We start from the raw sequence: 18,654 nt of genomic DNA, 5'->3' as shown, positions 1-18,654 counted from the left end.
CGTGGGCGGTACACGCGATGGCTATGACGTCAATGCAGGATCGGTCTTTTTGTCGATCGATCTGCCTTTTTATCTACCCGACTCCCTCGCTCTTCCTGACACAGATACAGTTCCTAGACCGCTGGATAATTAGGCGGGCACCATAGATACACCTAGATGGAGAGATGGATGAGGCATGCAGGCGCATGCGTAGCTAGACACATAGACCGCATCATAACCATTTCAATCACAATACAAACTTCATGCAGCGTGTTGACATTTCATTAAATGTGGGCATTCTATATTATTTTAAACCCATGCGATGCTCGTATACTTTATAGAGGTGTGGGAGCGAGCCCCTCTGCGTGGACGAACGTGGGTCAAATCACCGGTGCTGTGGGCTGTACCCCACCTAGGCTGCTCTACAGCCACGTGATCGCTCCCTGCACCCTTCACGGTCCAGCTAAAGCGTAGTTGTAGAGCACCCTGGGAGGGGAACATCCCATCCAACAGGTGATTTGACCCACGTTCGTCCACGCAGATGGGCTCGCTCCCACACCTCTGGCGCATTGTGTTTTCGTCTCTTAGTTTTTCTCAACCTATTTTTCGTCGCTAGCAAAACCCAGTAAACGGGCCTGATTTATAAAGCGATTTTCAATGGGCTTGCACCATGGTAAATTAGGTCTAGGAACTGGGGCAAAACATTATTGCTCCCCCGGCCTTCGCCATCTCTTCAAGCAGGGATGAGGGGTCAAAGGGCAACAGAAGATGTTAGGCACTTGCTCGTCAGTGTGCCCACCGCGACAAAATGGAGCGGGTCACGCTTGTGTTGCCTCGAGCTGTGCAGCACAACGTACAGCAGATCTGATTTCTGTTGCCTCGGTGTTAACTGTTGCTGGGACTCTGCTTTGTGTCTTGGATAATGACAAGACAGTGGAGGATTTGGGGTGGCGTAGCTGGAAATGTATGTGTGTGGCACCCCCCTAAATTAAAGAAATATTCTTTAAAAGCCTAAATTGGCCCCATTTTAGTATTTAGTGTCACGTACACACAGACTTGCCGCTCTGTTTTTGCTGGTAAGATGTTGTTAAGTATTGCACATAATATATGTTCTCTGGTCGCGTATTCCCCGCCCGGCATGGCAGCCTTCTTGGGTTACGTGTATACCTGCAAGATATTCACGCGGGGGGTGCATTTTCAATTGCCTTATATCCCCTAAGCGCTTAGAAGTCGGCAACCATGGCTTTACATAAAAAGCCTTAGTAAATGTATTGGAGCGTTGCACATATCTGTTTTTTTTTATTTATTTTTTCCCGTAGTTCGGGGATCGCTATATTCGATCAATTCTCATCTAAAGCGCTGCGTTTTTATTTCACGTGTGTATCCATTTCCTACTTTCTAATCCCATCCCGTGCATTCCGCGTTTTAGATTCTGCCATTTACACAGGTGTCACCCGCCCCCCCCCCCATGTTTTTCTGCCCCTTTCTTTCTGCCCTCTGCATTGCTTTTTCACCCTATCCTCGCTGGCCAGCGAGTGCACACCGACTCTGCATGCGGTCCCGTGTGTAGCGGAAACCCCCTCCCCACCCATTCCTGCTGGGCGTCCCTGGGACTTTCCCTTTTTACTCCTCGTTTGAACTCATCAGAAAATACCCCTTCCACTCCCCGCTGCTACCCGAATTGCCCAAGTCCTTTTTCGTGAATGCTTTTTTCACAATAACATGCAGCCCCGGTTTAGGGGATCTGCTGGTTAATGTTCTTAGAATTCTTCCAGCTGAGCCTGCCATGCGCATATAAAATGCGGAAGGAGGGATACCTCTCTTTAAGTTACTTTCTCAATTATGTAAAGGGGGGGGGGCTATTTTCGCTATTCCATCTACACTCATTGTATCTGTATTTAGTTTATTTATAAAGCGCGGTCAGGCCCAGAGGCATACGGGCGCATAGTTGTTAGTACAAGTTACAAGTAATCAGGTTACAGTTACATAGGAACGGCATACATTACAATGGTTGCTGTTACAGATAGGTAATATGGGCTACAGTACATACATCCATATATGCATTTCACATAAAGTTTACATATAGTGGGCAATGATGAAGACCAGCGAAATCTCAATGTCTAGTGTTATTATTGTGTACTTCTTGACATTGCATGCGCCTAGCTGGCCTGGCATCCGCATGGTGTGCACAAGGACGACCTGCTTGGGCCCACATAACGGGAAGAGGGATGCCGTGACCCATTCGCTTTCGCGGGCACACATGGGTCGCTTCTGGGATACTCAAGCGGCCCTCCACAGCCAATGCTATCTTCTCACGCCTTTGGTCGCACGATAAACGTCGCTACCGCCGGCCACACCACTAAGAAATAACGTTACTGATCCAACACAAGGCACCCAAGTCGTTTGAAACATCCCTGGTATTATCTGAAGTGCCTCAGTTATGAGAGCTCACGTGCCACCTTCTGGGCCATGATGGGGCATCGAGGCGCTTACTGCGGCCATTAAGATGGGCGTGTTTCACGTCCCTACTGCTTTCCTTCTCACTGGCTGAATCACTTCTACGGAGGGCTTCACGTGACCGCGATTCTACGTGGGAGCGAGTAGCGGCCATAAATAAGGCAACCTTTACACCCTGGACAGGGCGTCGCATCTATGAAACACTCGCCATAGATTTCCTTAAACAATGCTTGCATTGATTCTGTGCAGAGCGAGGTACGGGCCGAGCACGCAGCGCCCAGGCCCACTTGGGGAATGGGCTCACCTGTTAGACTATTAAAGTTCTTTCTGTGGTTATCAATGGCCACTCGGACTGAGGCGGGGCAGCTGAGCCCGACTGGTACCATTTTGCTTTAAGTAAAAATAAGCAATGACGAAACGAGCTCATTTATTTCTAGGGAATGCAGGACACTAGATTGAGGCCCGAGGAGGTTATGGGGGTCACCAGCCAGCGCACCTCTTTTAGGATTTCTGTACACTGAACCTGTGACCTGGTGAATAGCCAATGATTTATATCGCCGCTATGTTTGCTAACTCTGAGGGTCTGATTTACAGCTATGTTTTCAATGGGACGTTCACGGGTTAATCAAGGCCCTTGATTAATTGAATGAAAAGTTAACAAAACATGCCCAACTTCGCCCCAGAAAGCATGTATGTGCTGGGTTAAATACAATTTGCCTTTTCTCCAGAAAATTGAAATACGATACTTTAAGCACCAATACACGGGGTTCAGTGTTAGACACATGACTGAACAGCTTTTACCGGGTTTCTCATTCATCGCCATTCCGTGTTAGCCATGCAAACTGAGGGAGCAAGTGCGCCACTTATACATGTGTTCGAAAAATAATGGGCACGGATAACTTTTTAGTGTTCCTTATTTGAAAACACGCTACCCTTTTAAAAACGTGCAGTGGCCAATGCCTAGTGTGTGTCCACAAAAGGGGCGAAAACTGTTTTAAAATTGTCCCAGGATACTGTGAATATGCAAGCAGGCGTTATTGTTATTATGATGCGGCCCACCCGTTATATGATCTATCAAGGGTTAGTTATTTTACTTTTAATATTGTGGGACAACGCTCACACATGCTTGGGTGGGTGGAGCAGTGTGGGGTGTCATTTCTGGCACATTTGATGGCATGGGGGGCGGGGGGGATGGCAGCAGATGCTGTATTTCAGAGATTAATTCTGGAGACACTACCTGACACTGATTGGATGCAACGCTAAATTACTGCATCAGATTAGTGTCACGGAGCGCCACTTTCTAGTAAACATGCCCCCTCCCCGCCCCGCCCTCGGATTCCTCGGTGCACTATCATTTTTCAAAAAGTATCTCCTATTTAAATGGAGATTCTGACCTTTCACCCAGAAGCCATAGACCCGTCCCCAGTTCAAGTAAAATGCTAATAGATGATAATAAGTTAGGGCCCCCTCGCTAGGACGCGTTACGCTTCGTGTTGGGGTTAACTGGATCTGACCGCTCGCTTCGAGTGAGGGGCCCAGAGACTGGAAACGCGGCTGAAGTTTCTTTGTGTCCTGGAACTGGCGTCGTTTGGGCGGACGGAGGGGCAGGTGCTGCTAATCAAGTTCCGCGCCCAAGCCGGAGAGGCCACGCGGCCCTGCGCGCGCGAACTCCTACAGTTGACCAATGGCCTGGTCTCTGGGGTGTGCGCGTGCGCGCCCAGGACCGTCCCTGCTGCCCAGCGCCTATTGGAAGGCCGGGCGGGTAGGTGCTGCCAATCAAGTGCCCGGTCTAGGAGGTCAGGCCTGCAGGAGAGGCCGCGCGCCCCAGCTGGCCTGGTCTCAGAGGTGTGCGTACGCCAAGAACCGTCCGTGCTGCCCGGGTCTCTTGTCTATGGTTCCGCCAGGTGTCTTATTCTAGGAAGCTCGCTAACTGGATATTCACCGCTTACGAAATTTAGTACAGATAATGTATTTGGCCGGCAATGTGTATGCTCGCTAGACACGAAGAGCTGGCGGGACTGGCCAGAGAACCTCCAAACATTGTAAAGATTTGGAGTGGGGGTGGCGGAGGGTCTGACGGCCGAACGCATGTGACGAAACTTCGCCAAGTCGACTTTTTTATTATTATATTTTTTTTAAGTGACTATACATGTTTGTTTTACTCAGCGTGTCCTTGTGCAACGGCTATATTGTTTTCCAAAATCTGAAGAATATTTTACTGCTCCAATATCATTTATATCGGAATGTTTAATACACGTTACATACTATTTGGATATGTGCATTTATATTCGATCTCATCAGAATTAGTATATTTGTAAACTATTTTTTTAAAACTGATTGCATTTGCTTTACTCTTTTCCCCCGACTTAACTTTCGGTGTTAAAACACTGTATGAAATTCGAACTGATGAAAGGATTAGAGTTGGGTATAACTGGCATCATTCGGAAGGCTGGACGTGAATGCATTAAATGGTAGCTAATTAAAGCTCACACATCTGGGCTGGACTGGCCCATAGGGAACTCTGGAGATTATTTCCCTCTAGGCCTCTGCATCTTGGACCTCTTGAGAGATATTTCCAAATGTTCCCATAGGAAAGGGCCTGGGCTTGATGGAAATATGTAATATGGGGCCACTTTGAAAATTATTTCCAGGGCCTCATTTGGTTCCCAGTCCACCCCTGCCACGCATACTAGAAATGAAGCCACGCTGCTGCCCATCACCCAAAGTAGACGAATGGCCAACGTGTCTGCTAAATGCTGATTTTTAGATGAGAGTCGGACAATGGAGTGTTGGAAATGCACGTTAGTCTCCAGCCTTGCACACGTTGGCCCTGCCGCTCCTCTTTTCTTCTTCCTCGCCTACTCCCCTCTCCCCCGGCACCTCGCATCCCAGTTAGGGCGACCCCTGGAGTCGCGTTGGGCCCTCTGCAGTCCCGTTAACTCGGGATCCGGCAAAAGCGAATGCAGTGGCGTCGGAGGAAGGGCGCTAATTAATGGCGAGCGTTTACAGTCAAGACCCGCCAAAATTGCTTCGGAGGCCCCTTATGGACCGGGCCTGGCAGAAGAGCTGCTATGTACGCGTGCAAGACCGTAGGACATTAAAAAATGGGCGCGCTGAATGCTGTGGCCCAGCAGAACTAATGGAGGACAGATAATGAATGAGCCGTGCGAGGTATTCATGGGGGGCGGGTCCATTTTCTTACCACGTGAATTGAGGTGGTGGAAACAATAGCAATGGGCTAATTGTTCTAATCACGCAGCCACCAGGAGCGGAGCAGGCCGCGCTTCTCCATCCACGCCCGGGGTCATTGTAAAAGGGGGGCTCTGGTCAAATGCGGCTTTGCTGCCCGGCTCCTTTCATTTCTCCACCGTGCTTTTTCAATTGTTCATATTCCTTTTAAAGAAGCTAACCAGGGCACATGGTGGCGCACCGCGTAGCGTGCCAGCAGAAATACAGCGCAGGAGGCAGCTCATGTCAACCCATCTACACCCACTCCCACGCAAAAAATGAAGGGTGTATTTGGGGGCACACGACCTTTTTAGCAGTGAGTTTTTAAACGAATGCCTATATTGAAAACCATAGGAGTTATGTGGGTTTGCTTAATGTTGTGCAACTATACAAGCAGTCACTCTGGCATTATGAATATGATGCATGCTATTGGTCTGACTACGGATTAGTGGACATCTAAGTTGTGTCATGCACTAGGAATGGACACAAAGCGCCACGAGGCCACCCCCGTGGCAGTGTACAGCTTTATAAACAGCAGATCATTTAAGCATTTACATGTTTTAGACTTTGCACTTTATTTTTGTTCCATGCGATATCCGAACGGCCGCCCCGAGTCATTCGCACTGGCACCTGCATGCAAACTGCACCGCACATGTGCTTTGGAGGGCCTGTTAGTTCCGCATTTCCCGTGTTTGACCGAAGTTTAAAACTTTGTGATTTGTGCATTTAGTGTGAGCTCGTCACGTGGCAAGTTCCCGCGTGTTTAAAACGTGCCTCTAAAGCACAGACTCCGAAGATGTCATCGCCCGTTCCCGCCTTCTGCACACAGCCTCTTTCAAGACTCCCATTGGGTATCACCCTATTATAACGCGAGCTCAAAACCCTTGCATGAAATACGATTAGAAACGAAAAAATAGATGCGGGGGGTCTGGTTATGCAAACGGGAAGAGGTGGGGGTGCTGCAGCATTTTTTTTAAAACGTGCTGTTGTCCCTTCAGCGCTTTTGACCTTGCAGTGTGAAGGGCGTTGTTTTAATGTAGAGCTCTGATTGTATGTTTGCCGCCATTTCCCAGAACTGCTGTCTGAGTGTGTGTTCTTTCCCCCTTGTTTCCACAGAAAAGCCAGCTGCAGTTCCTGCCTCGCCACTCGCGGGAGGAAGACTCCACCAAGTTCATTGTCCTGACCCTGATCTCCATCTCCTGCATCGTCGGGGTCCTCGCAGGGTCAGGGGTCATCTACTGCCTTCGCCACCGCTCCCACCACAAGCTGAAGGAGAAGCTCTCGTCTCTGGGCAGCGATGCCAGCGCGGACGCCACCGCAGCCTACCAGGTAGGACGGCTCCCTAGAAGGCGTGGCTAATGTGTGCGACAGTTTTCTTGATATATTGCAGAATGTGTCTTGTTCCTTGGCTAGTTTCAGTTACGCGCAAAGGAAGGGGTGTCCAGTTCAATGCAGCAACTGCCCCTGGCTTTTAGGCTTATGCAGAAAGCAGTGCACGGCAGCAAGCGGGACTGGGCGGCCTGCTGGTATCCCAGCCAGCCGCCGGATGGCATCAGGGGGGGGGGGGACTTGAATGAGGTGTAGCGGTCACACAAGGACACGCGTTGCCCGCCCATGCACGCAGGGTGCAGACAAGACACCCCTCGTCAGATCAGGGTGTTGCTGGCTGGGCCTATATTAATGTAGGGACTGGGGGCTAGCTAGCCTTTTGATTATAGCTCCTGAGTTTCTATCTGGGGCTGCAAACAAAGGACCCGGGGCTATAGGCCCCCACCCTCCAGCCTCCCCTCCCTGGCAACGCATCTCGGCCGAGCCAACTCTGCTTCTGTCTTTCGTCAGGCCCTGACTTGGAAAGGTCCCTTGACCCAGGGACCCCTTGCCACTACCTGCCCTCCTTCACCCCAAATGGAAGATAATGCAAGCGTTTGCTATGGGAAAACCAGTCCTATGGGGGTAAATAATGAAGTACACCACAGGCAATTGGAGCAGTGGACGCATAGGGCGTGCCCGTGTTCTGGGGCGGCTTCTTAGCGTGCACACCTGCTCCATGCCGCCAGAGCCGGATATTACAGGCACAGCGGCTCCGCGCCTGTACATGGGCCGGAAGCAGCTTCGTGCTGCACCCGAGGTCACATTTTCTGCACTCCTTTTTTGGTTTCTGGTTTACAGCTTCCAGGCGATTTCTTTTCCCAGGCTCGAGGTTATACGTGATGAAGTCTTTTTTTAGTGTGCTTTCTACTGGTCTAATGTGTGCACCTGTTAGGATGTGTACACAGCACACGTTCATGGTCGGGTCTGTAATGAACTTTTCTCAACTTATTTTTCCCGTCGTGGAAAGAGCTCATTGGAAAGATTCCCGCTGCCCCTGTGTGATATCGCGTGGGTGTGTTGTGTGTGTATATATCAATTGCAGTGTTTACATTTTAAAGCTATTGTTCTACTACGCAGTCGCTCTTTCTCAGGATACATCGAGATATCGCTCTTTACACACGTCTGGTCTTCTCTCTGTCTTTGTAATTACACAGAGAGGGGAGTTAAAAAGAATAAGCGAAATGTATAAATAATGTATAAATAAGTATGTTCGTTGTTTCTATGACTGGAACACGCGGGGCCTTATGCACAGCACGCCCGTGTGCGCGCCTGCGCGGAGGTGTGACTTCTGCTCTCTTCAGTGCACGCGGGGCGGACGGCAAATGAGAGATGGTTGATTAAATACACAACAGGCCGGCATTCAAACATTCTCATTTGGAACTTCATTTGCGATAATTAACAGGGCGAGAATCTTCACCGTGACAGCTCTAATTAATAGTATCTGTAATTAAAATCGTGCCCTTCCAGTGGGAAAATTGTTTGAATTTCTCCGAGTGACCTTTTGTCATCTCCCTGGGCGGTGGGGGATGGGGGCGATTACGAATATATTGATTAAAAAAAAATGTATGTATGAGCGCTGGTTTAATATAACATTACCAGCAAACTAAATAAAGCGTTCTCAGGTCAGTGGCAATAATCGGTGCCCCGCCGGATAGCACCGCACGAAAAGATGCCCGTGGCAGTCCCGTTTTGAATCGGTGACCTAGGCGGGGGCAAGGGCGCTAATCCCAAATTAACGCGTTTCCCCAGTAGCTAGAATCTTTCTGAGAGGGTGGCGACACGTTTTATAATCCTGGGGTGTGCTTGGTACAGATGTGGACCTGATAAATGAACGAGGGCTTGATCTCGCCCTTTGCACATCAACGTGAGCGCCCCCCCCCCCAATAGCAGCGCGCCGCGATCACACTCCTGCTTAATGCCAAGCGATCGGTTGACGTCATCAGCAATGCGACCGGGGCCCCCCTTGTAGCCTTTCACGAGTCTTGCCATCAGATTACAAGCAGTAATTATACATGCCGGGCCAATGCTTGTGGGGGGTAGGGATGGGGGTGGCGCTTAGGGGGGGGGGGCTGGCTTCCATAGTCCATGCCATCTTGCATGGGCACTCAAGAGGGGGTGAGGGTTGCAAGAAAGTTTAAGTAGGACAAAGGTCGAGACATATCAACGTGTATTTTTAAAATGTTATTTAGCGGAATAGGGAGAATTACCATCTGCTAAATACAGGTTGTTATTGGTTTGATTATTATTGTTGTGTTGCTTTACCTTATGCCACTGAGATGCTGCATCCATTGCCTCCATGCACTCTGCAGGATCTATGCAGGGCAGAGGGAACATGCCAGGTAGCATTGCTGCTGAGGAGAAGGCTCCAGCTCGGAACCGCGAGAGCAGTCTGCTCTTAGGCGGCCTGTGTAGGGGCATAGAGGCATTTAAATCCAGATGGGGGGCGGGGGGAGGGTGTTTCCCTGGCGCTAGGGTGCATTGGGGCAGGAGGTGATCTCTACATTGGTTTGAGTGGTGTAGAGTTCTGGTCTTCCACAGCTGTAGGAAGGGATTTGAAATGTCTGTGTGTCTGAGTGGCATAACTGGTCTGCTTGTACTATTTGAATCACCACACTAGCGCCCGGTAGCGCCAAGGTTTAACTTCAGGAACCCAGCCTGCCGGAGTACATCTCTGGACACTCAGTGACATAATCTCCCCCCCCCCCCCCACACTGTATCTAACGACCGACCTCTGATGGCCAATGAAAAAGTGACGACCAATTATCCGACAAGTGGCTGAAATACTGAGGTGCAATCATAGGAGTGCAAGGGCCCCAGGCATTGGAATGCGTTGACCACAAGCCTCTGTATGCGCTTCAGGAAGCTCTTGTCGACTGACCTTTGATGGAGGGTTTTCAGTGGACAAGGTGGCCACTGTGTAATTCTGGATGGCAGGCGGCCACGCTTTGCATGGCTTTGACCTCCCACTACCTGTAGACTATTTTGGCTAACACGGATCACCCCGTACTGCAAGAAGACAACATGTGGGTTCTTACAGAATTCATAAACTAAAGATATGGGGCCTGATTTACAAAGTGTGTGTCCATGGAGTTGTCTGCACACCTTCAGATGGGGAGCAACACCGGTGGCTGTCGCAATGTGCCCCTTCCACGCTTTGCAAACAAAGGCCCCATTTGGATCAGTGAATACCAGCAGCTCCTGCCTAAGAGCACTGCATGAAAACATTTCCATCTAAAGACGCGTCTCCCTCCATCCTAAAGAGAAGTGTTCTGTAAAGCGACTGCCCCAGAACCGCGCATTAGCCACAGGCCGGATTCATAGAGTGGGTGGGCCCTGTGCTCCTCGGGCCAATATAGCAAGCTTGCTGCTATAGGGGCCGTTCACCAATGGCAGGCTCATTTGCACACCAGGCGGAGGATGAATGCATAGTTGCCGTTGCGAGCCAGTCGCTAGAGACGCCCCCCTCGGGGCATGGAGATTCCAGGAGCAGGGCATCTTCTACATCAAGGGGTTTTTCTTTTCAATTCCAAGCACCCAGTGCTGTCACAGCTAGAGGAAAGAGGCAACTTTTGCGGCGCTCCTTGTGGGGTTGCAGTTTTTTCTTTGTCTATTGAAATGTCACTTGAATTCATCAGGTGCCTCGCATTACCTAGATGGCATAAGTCCATGGTGGCGGCATTTTACATCAAGGCGGCCCTGGACAACCCACGCGCGGCGCTGTATTTCCCAACAGTCAGAGGCAAAGCTTTGTCCTGCATTGTATTCCTTGCAGTGGTCGAAGTGTACGGAAAGAAGTAGTGGAACTATGTTCCCTGCTGGCCTGCACCCACTTCCCACAAACCCCATCGCCACGCAACTTCCCACGCACAATACAAACCCCAAAACACACGCGCCTGCTGTTGCACGTTTCAACTTCTTCCAACACTTTTATTTTAAAACGAAACCATTCCGGAACAGTTTCTTTTAAAAATAAAAGTATGGGAACAGTAACACTTAATTAAAAGAAGTAGAGGAGCACCGCTGCCGCCCACTTCGACCACTGATTGCTTGCCTCCCAGGTGTGCGCAACGAGGCGCGTGGCATTTCTGATCACATTGCGGCCATCCCGGGCCTCTACCGAGCGTGGTGGCAACTGCATGAGCATATCTGAGCACAACATGTTAAACGGAAATAGGGCACCTGTGGGGTTTGCCTGCTCTTCTTTGCTGCCTTTTCCCCAATATCCACTAATCCTAAACCGCACAGGATGGGTCCCTGTTAAATACAGTAGACGGAAACATGGAGGCGTGTAAGCAGACTTGTTTTTAACAAACCTTTGCTGCTTATCGGTTAGCATCGAGGTGCCCTTGTTCAGCAATGATTTAGTGTTTGGGCTGTTGTGATGCTTTGATCGTCCCGGAAAATGAGGCTCAGCCCTTTGCCCAACACGACCTGTCCTCTCCTCTCCTCTCCGCTCACTGGTCCAGACTCCCGGGCTGCCCCAGAGAGGCCGCTCTGACAGAGCACGAGTCGGCGTTGAAGCCCCAGTTACCATGGGGAGCAGAAGCAGAGTCACGGCTGTCACTTCTCTCTTTAGTGGGGTGTAGCCAGTGGGGCCGGTGGCAAGAGGGCGGGCTTTCTCTCTGACACCAATGATGCGTATGCCGTCCGAGCAGGTACGGCGGCAGGGCCTTTCAACCATTTCCTTAGAGATGGGCCCTGACCCTCAGCAGTGTTATGACAGCAACATTGTCTTTCAATCGTGACATGAATGTGCGCTTTGCTGGGAACACTTTACACGCGGTAGTTACCGGCATCCTCTGACCCTTCCCTCCACGCCTCTCGGAACTCGGCAACGTTCTTGTCACCTCGTTGAATTTTTACCCCGCTCTTCAGCGGCAGGGTGCCAAATAGCTTTCCAGTGTTTCAGCTCCCCGCTGGCTGGGTGTCCCCCAGGATTATCAGCATCTTTTACACCTCGCCTCCTTCCTCTGTCTCCTCATGGTGCCGCAGACTGTCCCAGTCGCAGGCAGCCTCCCCAAACATCCTGGCTAAATGGGCCCCCAAGAGCCCCGACACGCCACTAGCCGGCCCTGTGTCCAAGGACGCACCGCTGACATCCAGTGATCGCCTCTTTGCCACCCCAGAGGATACCGCTGATATGCTGCCGCGTATCACTGAGCTTGGCGGGAAGCGCTGGCGATGTTGAGAGTTCTACTGTGACCTTCATGGATGCACCTGTGCCATGTGATCACGTGCCGCTGGCGTCAAGGCTCTTCCGCTGGCATAGATGGCTGGGACTAGCGGGGCTATCGGCATGCGTGCAGGGGATATCCCGGAATGCGCTGCTGCCAGCCAAGCATGTGCCACTGATCTCGAGGAGCACCACTAACACCCGGGGGTGTACCCCTCATGTCTGCGTGCGTGCCCACCACTGACCTCTCGGCATGTACTGCGGGTGCTGACGGGTAGGAGGTCACGCCCGTCTCCCTGGGTGTCCCACTAGCTCCCAGGGATGTGCTCACACCCACGCGAAGACCTCTGATGCAACAGTGGGTCCACCACGACATGAGCTACACGTGACCACATCTTTATTTCCAACTCTTTACATACATTTTGTAACGCTATATCACAGCCGAGTTCCCTCCCAGAGCACGATTTTGTTTTTACGGAGTTACCCGACACTCTGTCGTCCTTTTCACAGTCTGGTGTGATCTACTTTCGTCCAGGGTGAACTACAATGCAGCAGGGTGAACTATAACGCTGTATTGCATAGATCTCTCTCGGGAGGCTTCTGCATAGCTGGACGATGCTTGCAAATGTAGGATTCGTTAAAGATCGGTGGCGTCCGGAAACCACATCATAAAATAAATTCAGAAACCACCGCAAAAATACTAAAGCGAAAGTCGGGGATACAAACACATGCACAAATAAAGAAAGGGCAAAGTAAAAGAGCGAACAATGAAAGTGCAAGAAATACCGCAAAGGTGGCGCGGTTGGAAGTAAGACCCGGAATCTCCATTCAAAGGAACATGGAAGAGGCAGCGTGGAACTGTTTTTAAATGCCGTGAACTATTTTTTTTGTGTGAGCATTTGTTCTGCCAATGGGGAAACAATGACGGATGTTTAATAAAAAATATAGCGCTGAAGATAAAATGCACATTAAAGGAAGAACGCAGACGCAACTTATTAGAAACAAAAAAAGATTACAAAAATAAACGATGGGGAAAGAGCCAAGAAATTAGAAAATTGCTGAGGGGAAATAACCAAGAAAACAAACTAACAGGAAGAGCGTGAAACGAAAACAATCTTAATAGAAAAAGTCATAAATAAGTCATTAGGAAGAATCGATGAAGGAATTTAAAGCGGAGCTGTAAACAACGCGTTCTCGTGGTAGTAATGAAAGAACGAGTGAACACAAAGAAAACAGTTTGAAATAGAGAGTTGCAATACCAAAGAAAATAAAACATTTAATAACAAATAAAAACGAGAGAGAACAAGACGTTTAGAAAGGATCGGGGAACAGAAGAGAAAGCGAGAAAGAACATAACCGTGGAAGTTATAGGACAAGCTCGTGATGAATAACCTCTTCCAGTCCTTTCAGAGCGAGTTCTCCAGACAGTGTCCGAGGAGATGTGTAGTCCGCTCGGCGACTGGTCCTCTCAGTGGCGTCGCCAGGAATCAAATTTAGGAGGGGCACAGAGGGGGCCAAAGACAAAAGTAGGGGGGCACAGACAAATGTAGGGGGAGAACATGGTCACTGCTCATCTTAGGTGGGGGGATAAGGGGAGGGCACAGGGTTTCACAGGGGGGACACGGCCCCCCCAGTACCATTCTAGCGACGCCACTGGGTCCTCTCTCTGCAGGAACAACGCTGACTGGTCCTCTCTGCAGGGATAACGCCGACTGGTCCTCTCCCTGTAGGGAAAACGCCGACGGGTCCTCTCCCTGCAGGGATAACACCAACTGGTCCTCTCCCTGCAGGGAAAACGCCGACTGGTCCTCTCTCTGCAGGGATAACGGCAACAGGATGGTCCTCTCCCTGCAGGGATAACGCCGACTGGTCCTCTCCATGCAGGAATAACGGCGACAGGGTGGTCCTCTCCATGCAGGGATAACGGCGACAGGGTTGTCCTCTCTCTGCAGGGATAACGGCGGGTGGTCCTCTCCCTGCAGGGATAACGGCGACTGGTCCTCTCCCGGCCGGGATAACACATCATCCGGTAAGAAGCACACCAAGGCCGTTTGCCCCACTGCGCATATGAGCGAGGCCACTCACCCCCGACACGCTAACTTCAAATCCATTTTCTTTTTTAACGCCCATCAGCATTATCACCACCTCCAGTGTGAACGCGATAGCGCCCGACCCATAAACAGGAAGCGTGTCCTTGCGCTGATGCGAACCCCCAAAGAGCCCTCATGATCCTGCACAATCAATCCATCGACAGCCGTGGCTGCAGTGCAGGGCTGCCGGTGTACACCACACTCGTCTGGTATCCTAGGCAACCGTGCAGCACGCCCGCCTCTCTGCGACCCAACATTACTTAAAAGTCACTCTTTTAATGGTGGGTGCCTGGGGCCTTGCGATCTAGTAGCTATTCTGTGAACAGAAGCACCTCAGCAAACCTGAACAATACAGCCAGAGGTCGAAGGGTACGTTCCCTCTGCCTGCCCCCTTTTCTGTGGACTCCCTCCCCCCCCTTACTCACCATGGGTAATTCCTTACCTCCACTCCACACTGCAACATTGTGTTTTGCAACAGTTCTGGTAGGAGTGAAGGAAACACAAGGAAAGAAAAGGCCTTTAACTGACCACCATTAGTGGGTCATTGTCCCCCTCAGCATGCACCACCCACCGTTCACACCTAACGTGGCCAGCCACAGGCCCACCCCTCCCATTGCCTGCAAACAAGTCTGAGTTTACAGCCATTCATACGCACCTCGCAATCCAGCTAGGCGTTTTGGCTTCTTGGGAATGGGATTTATATCCCGATCAGTCTATTGAAATAACCCCCTTCCATCAACTGAAAGAGCGCAGTGCAATGTTACACTGGCTTGATATAGGCAAGGCTCACGTTCGAGTTCCCAAAATGGGTGAAATTTAGAGCAAAAAGTTCCCGCCCGCAATGACCTTTAAATACAGCCCCATCACAATTCAGGGCTAATTGAGAGTGTGTGGTGAAGGCTCGCTTCCTCATGCTGCCTTTAGGATGTAGTGGAGCCAGAGTGGCTTGAAACATGTACTACATCAGCTGTCATGCCAAACCATCACACACTGGTGTCTATTGTCACAGGGGGCCTTGGCCTTCATCTGTGGGAGGGACACTCACTTATGAGGATGACTCTAGTCCCCAGGCATGTGTACATAGGCAAACATCACACAGCAAGAGCATACATTGTGACGTTAAGCACCCGTTCCAGCCACTGGAACGGGTGCTTAAAAAAGCATTTAATTCTCTGAATGGGAGTTGCAAGGCATCCCGTTCAATGAATGAAATCCTTTTCCAAGATGGCCACCATCGAAAGGGACAGCATGGCTCTTCAGAGCCCCTCTTCCCTTTCCATGGTGGCTGGGAAGGTGAGAAGCAGCTGTGTCGGTGGCCTGCTCTGGCACAACAAACAGGTACGTGGGGGTGGCAAAAGGGCAAAAAATAAGCTGATTGAGGGTGGGGGGGTGACGGCAGCGGGGGAGCCGGCCACCAGGTGGCATGGATCGTGGGCTTGCATCAGTGCTTCAAGCCTCCGTTCCTACCCACCTGATTTGCTGGCTCCCCTCCCGCCAGGGTGCTTCTGTCCTTCATTGCTAGGAATACATGAATTAGGAAACGGTGCCACCCGCCCTACCACCACAAGACTCGACATTACTTATTGTGGGATCCCACCAGCGATGATTGGGGAGAAGTAGAGGAGGGCAATCAGATTTTTCCCAGCCTCCCCCTGACACCCTCCCCTCTCAAAAAATAAATACACGCCTTTCAGGAGATTAAACATCAAGACCTGGAAAAGCATCCAAGAGGAGGAGCGTTTTCTATAATGTTGCAAATCAAGTATAATATGTGCACAACTTTTAAATCTATAAAGCTGTATTTAATCTGCATGATGCAATCCTTGCAAGCTAACGAGCGCCTTCAATGACAACCTCCTAGACGTTCAAGTGGGCTTATTGATAACTGTCTCCCCCCTGATCCTGACGGCCTCGGTTTGTATCCCCGCTTCAGCAAGGTTAAAAATACCTGAAAGGTGCAAATTGATTTCCCAGATCCAGGGAGACGTTTTTTTTTGTTTAATGATTTGTATTAAGCATTTAATAGTGATTACAGTTTTTGAGGGATCCCAGATCCAGGAACATCAAGCTCAGTGATCAGCACTGGATTCAGGGAATTGGTCGTAGCTGGTAAACGTAATTGTTTTAATGTTTCGGCTGCGAGGTTTCCAAGCAACAGATGTGAACCCTATGATCTAAAAGCAGTGTCATTACAGTGACTCTGTCCCACAATGACTGACCTCTCTCAGAGATGTGCAGCGAACCTGCCCCCCACACCCCACACCGCTCTGCTGTCGAGGCAGCTTGCTATAATGAAATCCATAGATGCTCTCCCCCATTCACCACCAGCCAATGAATGGGTGCGACCCCCCGCCCCCCCCCGGGCGGTGGAGTTGTCTGTATACATTCTTTAACGAACGGATGGGCATTCACAAAGGCCAATGGGTATAAGCAATAGTCGATAACGGAATTGCAAACCTGAAAAGGACATTTCATTAAAAAAAAAAATGCATTTATAATGCTGAATCTCACACACAGGATTGTGGACCGTAATATGTCGGAAGGGAGGTTTTTAAAATGGTGCAAGGTCACAATCAGTGCCTTAGTCTAAATTACACACCTGCATCCGATTCTCACCTGAAGCACTCACGTAGAGCCCACAACCTGATGGTGGTGCTTGCTCCTGGGGCTTGCTCATACAAAGGGCCATTCTTCCTGGACTCACATGACACTGTATTTAACATTCATGGAAACGTTATTGGGCTTAGTGAGAGCCAGATGTGTATTTCACCCCCAACATGCTGCCCTCCTAGAATGAGAATACATGGAATGGGAAGGCTCTCTCTACCCACGTAGCCCTCCCTGACATGAGAATACATGGAATGGGAAGGCTCTCTCTACCCATGTAGCCCTCCTTAACATGTGAATACATGGAAGAGGAAGGCTCCCACTACCCATGCTGCCCTCCCTAACATGAGAATACATGGAAGAGGAAGGCTCCTACTACCCATGCTGCCCTCCATAACATGAGACTATGTGGAAAGGGAAGGTTCTCGCTACCCATGTAACCCTCCCTAACATGAGAATACATGGAAGAGGAAGGCTCCCACTACCCATGCTGCCCTCCCTAACATGAGAATACATGGAAGAGGGAGGCTCCTACTACCCATGCTGCCCTCCCTAACATGAGAATACATGGAAGAGGGAGGCTCCTACTACCCATGCTGCCCTCCCTAACATGAGAATACATGGAAGAGGGAGGCTCCCACTACCCATGCTGCCCTCCCTAACATGAGAATACATGGAAGAGGGAGGCTCCCACTACCCATGCTGCCCTCCCTAACATGAGAATACATGGAAGAGGGAGGCTCCTACTATCCATGCTGCCCTCCCTAACATGAGAATACATGGAAGAGGGAGGCTCCTACTACCCATGCTGCCCTCCATAACATGAGAATACATGGAAGGTTCCTGCTACCCATGTAGCCCCCCCTAACGTGAGAATACATGGAAGAGGGAGGCTCCCACTACCCATGCTGCCCTCCCTAACATGAGAATACATGGAAGAGGGAGGCTCCTACTACCCATGCTGCCCTCCCTAACATGAGAATACATGGAAGAGGGAGGCTCCTACTACCCATGCTGCCCTCCATAACATGAGAATACATGGAAGGTTCCTGCTACCCATGTAGCCCCCCCTAACGTGAGAATACATGGAAGAGGGAGGCTCCCACTACCCATGCTGCCCTCCCTAACATGTGAATACATGGAAGGGGAAGGCTCCCACTATCCATGCTGCCCTCCCTAACATGAGAATACATGGAAGGCTCTTGCTACCCAAGTAGCCCTTCCTAACATGTGAATACATGGAAGGGGAAGGCTCCCACTATCCGTGCTGCCCTCCCTAACATGAGAATACATGGAAGGCTCTTGCTACCCATGTAGCCCTTCCTAACATGAGAATACATGGAAGGGGAAGGTTCTTGCTACCCATGCTGCCCTCCCCAACTTGAGAATACATGGAAGAGGAAGGCTCCTACTACCCATGCTGCCCTCCATAACATGAGAATACATGGAAGGTTCCTGCTACCCATGTAGCCCTCCCTAACGTGAGAATACATGGAAGAGGGAGGCTCCCACTACTCATGCTGCCCTCCCTAACATGAGAATACATGGAAGAGGGAGGCTCCCACTACCCATGCTGCCCTCCCTAATATGAGAATACATGGAAGGCTCTTGCTACCCATGTAGCCCTTCCTAACATGAGAATACATGGAAGGGGAAGGTTCTTGCTACCCATGCTGCCCTCCCCAACTTGAGAATACATGGAAGAGGAAGGCTTCTACTACCCATGCTGCCCTCCTTAACATGGGAATA

General features: G+C 50.3%; 1 protein-coding gene across 2 annotated transcripts in view; it reads left to right on the top strand.

The window, feature by feature from the left end:
- PTPRN2 (protein tyrosine phosphatase receptor type N2) overlaps window positions 1-18,654 on the top strand; it is a 3,479,756-nt gene that overhangs the window by 3,132,915 nt on the left and 328,187 nt on the right. For both annotated transcript variants that reach the window (XM_069647979.1, XM_069647978.1), the window contains exon 13: window positions 6,781-6,993. In XM_069647979.1, coding sequence (XP_069504080.1) covers window positions 6,781-6,993 — 213 coding nt within the window. The remainder of the gene's footprint in view (window positions 1-6,780; window positions 6,994-18,654) is intronic.

The sequence above is a fragment of the Ambystoma mexicanum genome, chromosome 2q, assembly GCF_040938575.1.
Source record: "Ambystoma mexicanum isolate Mex_15411 chromosome 2q, UKY_AmexF1_1, whole genome shotgun sequence".
In the NCBI taxonomy this organism is placed as follows: domain Eukaryota; kingdom Metazoa; phylum Chordata; class Amphibia; order Caudata; family Ambystomatidae; genus Ambystoma; species Ambystoma mexicanum.
The sequence above is the reverse complement of the archived record's forward strand: the minus strand, read 5'-3'. Positions and strand labels throughout refer to the sequence as shown.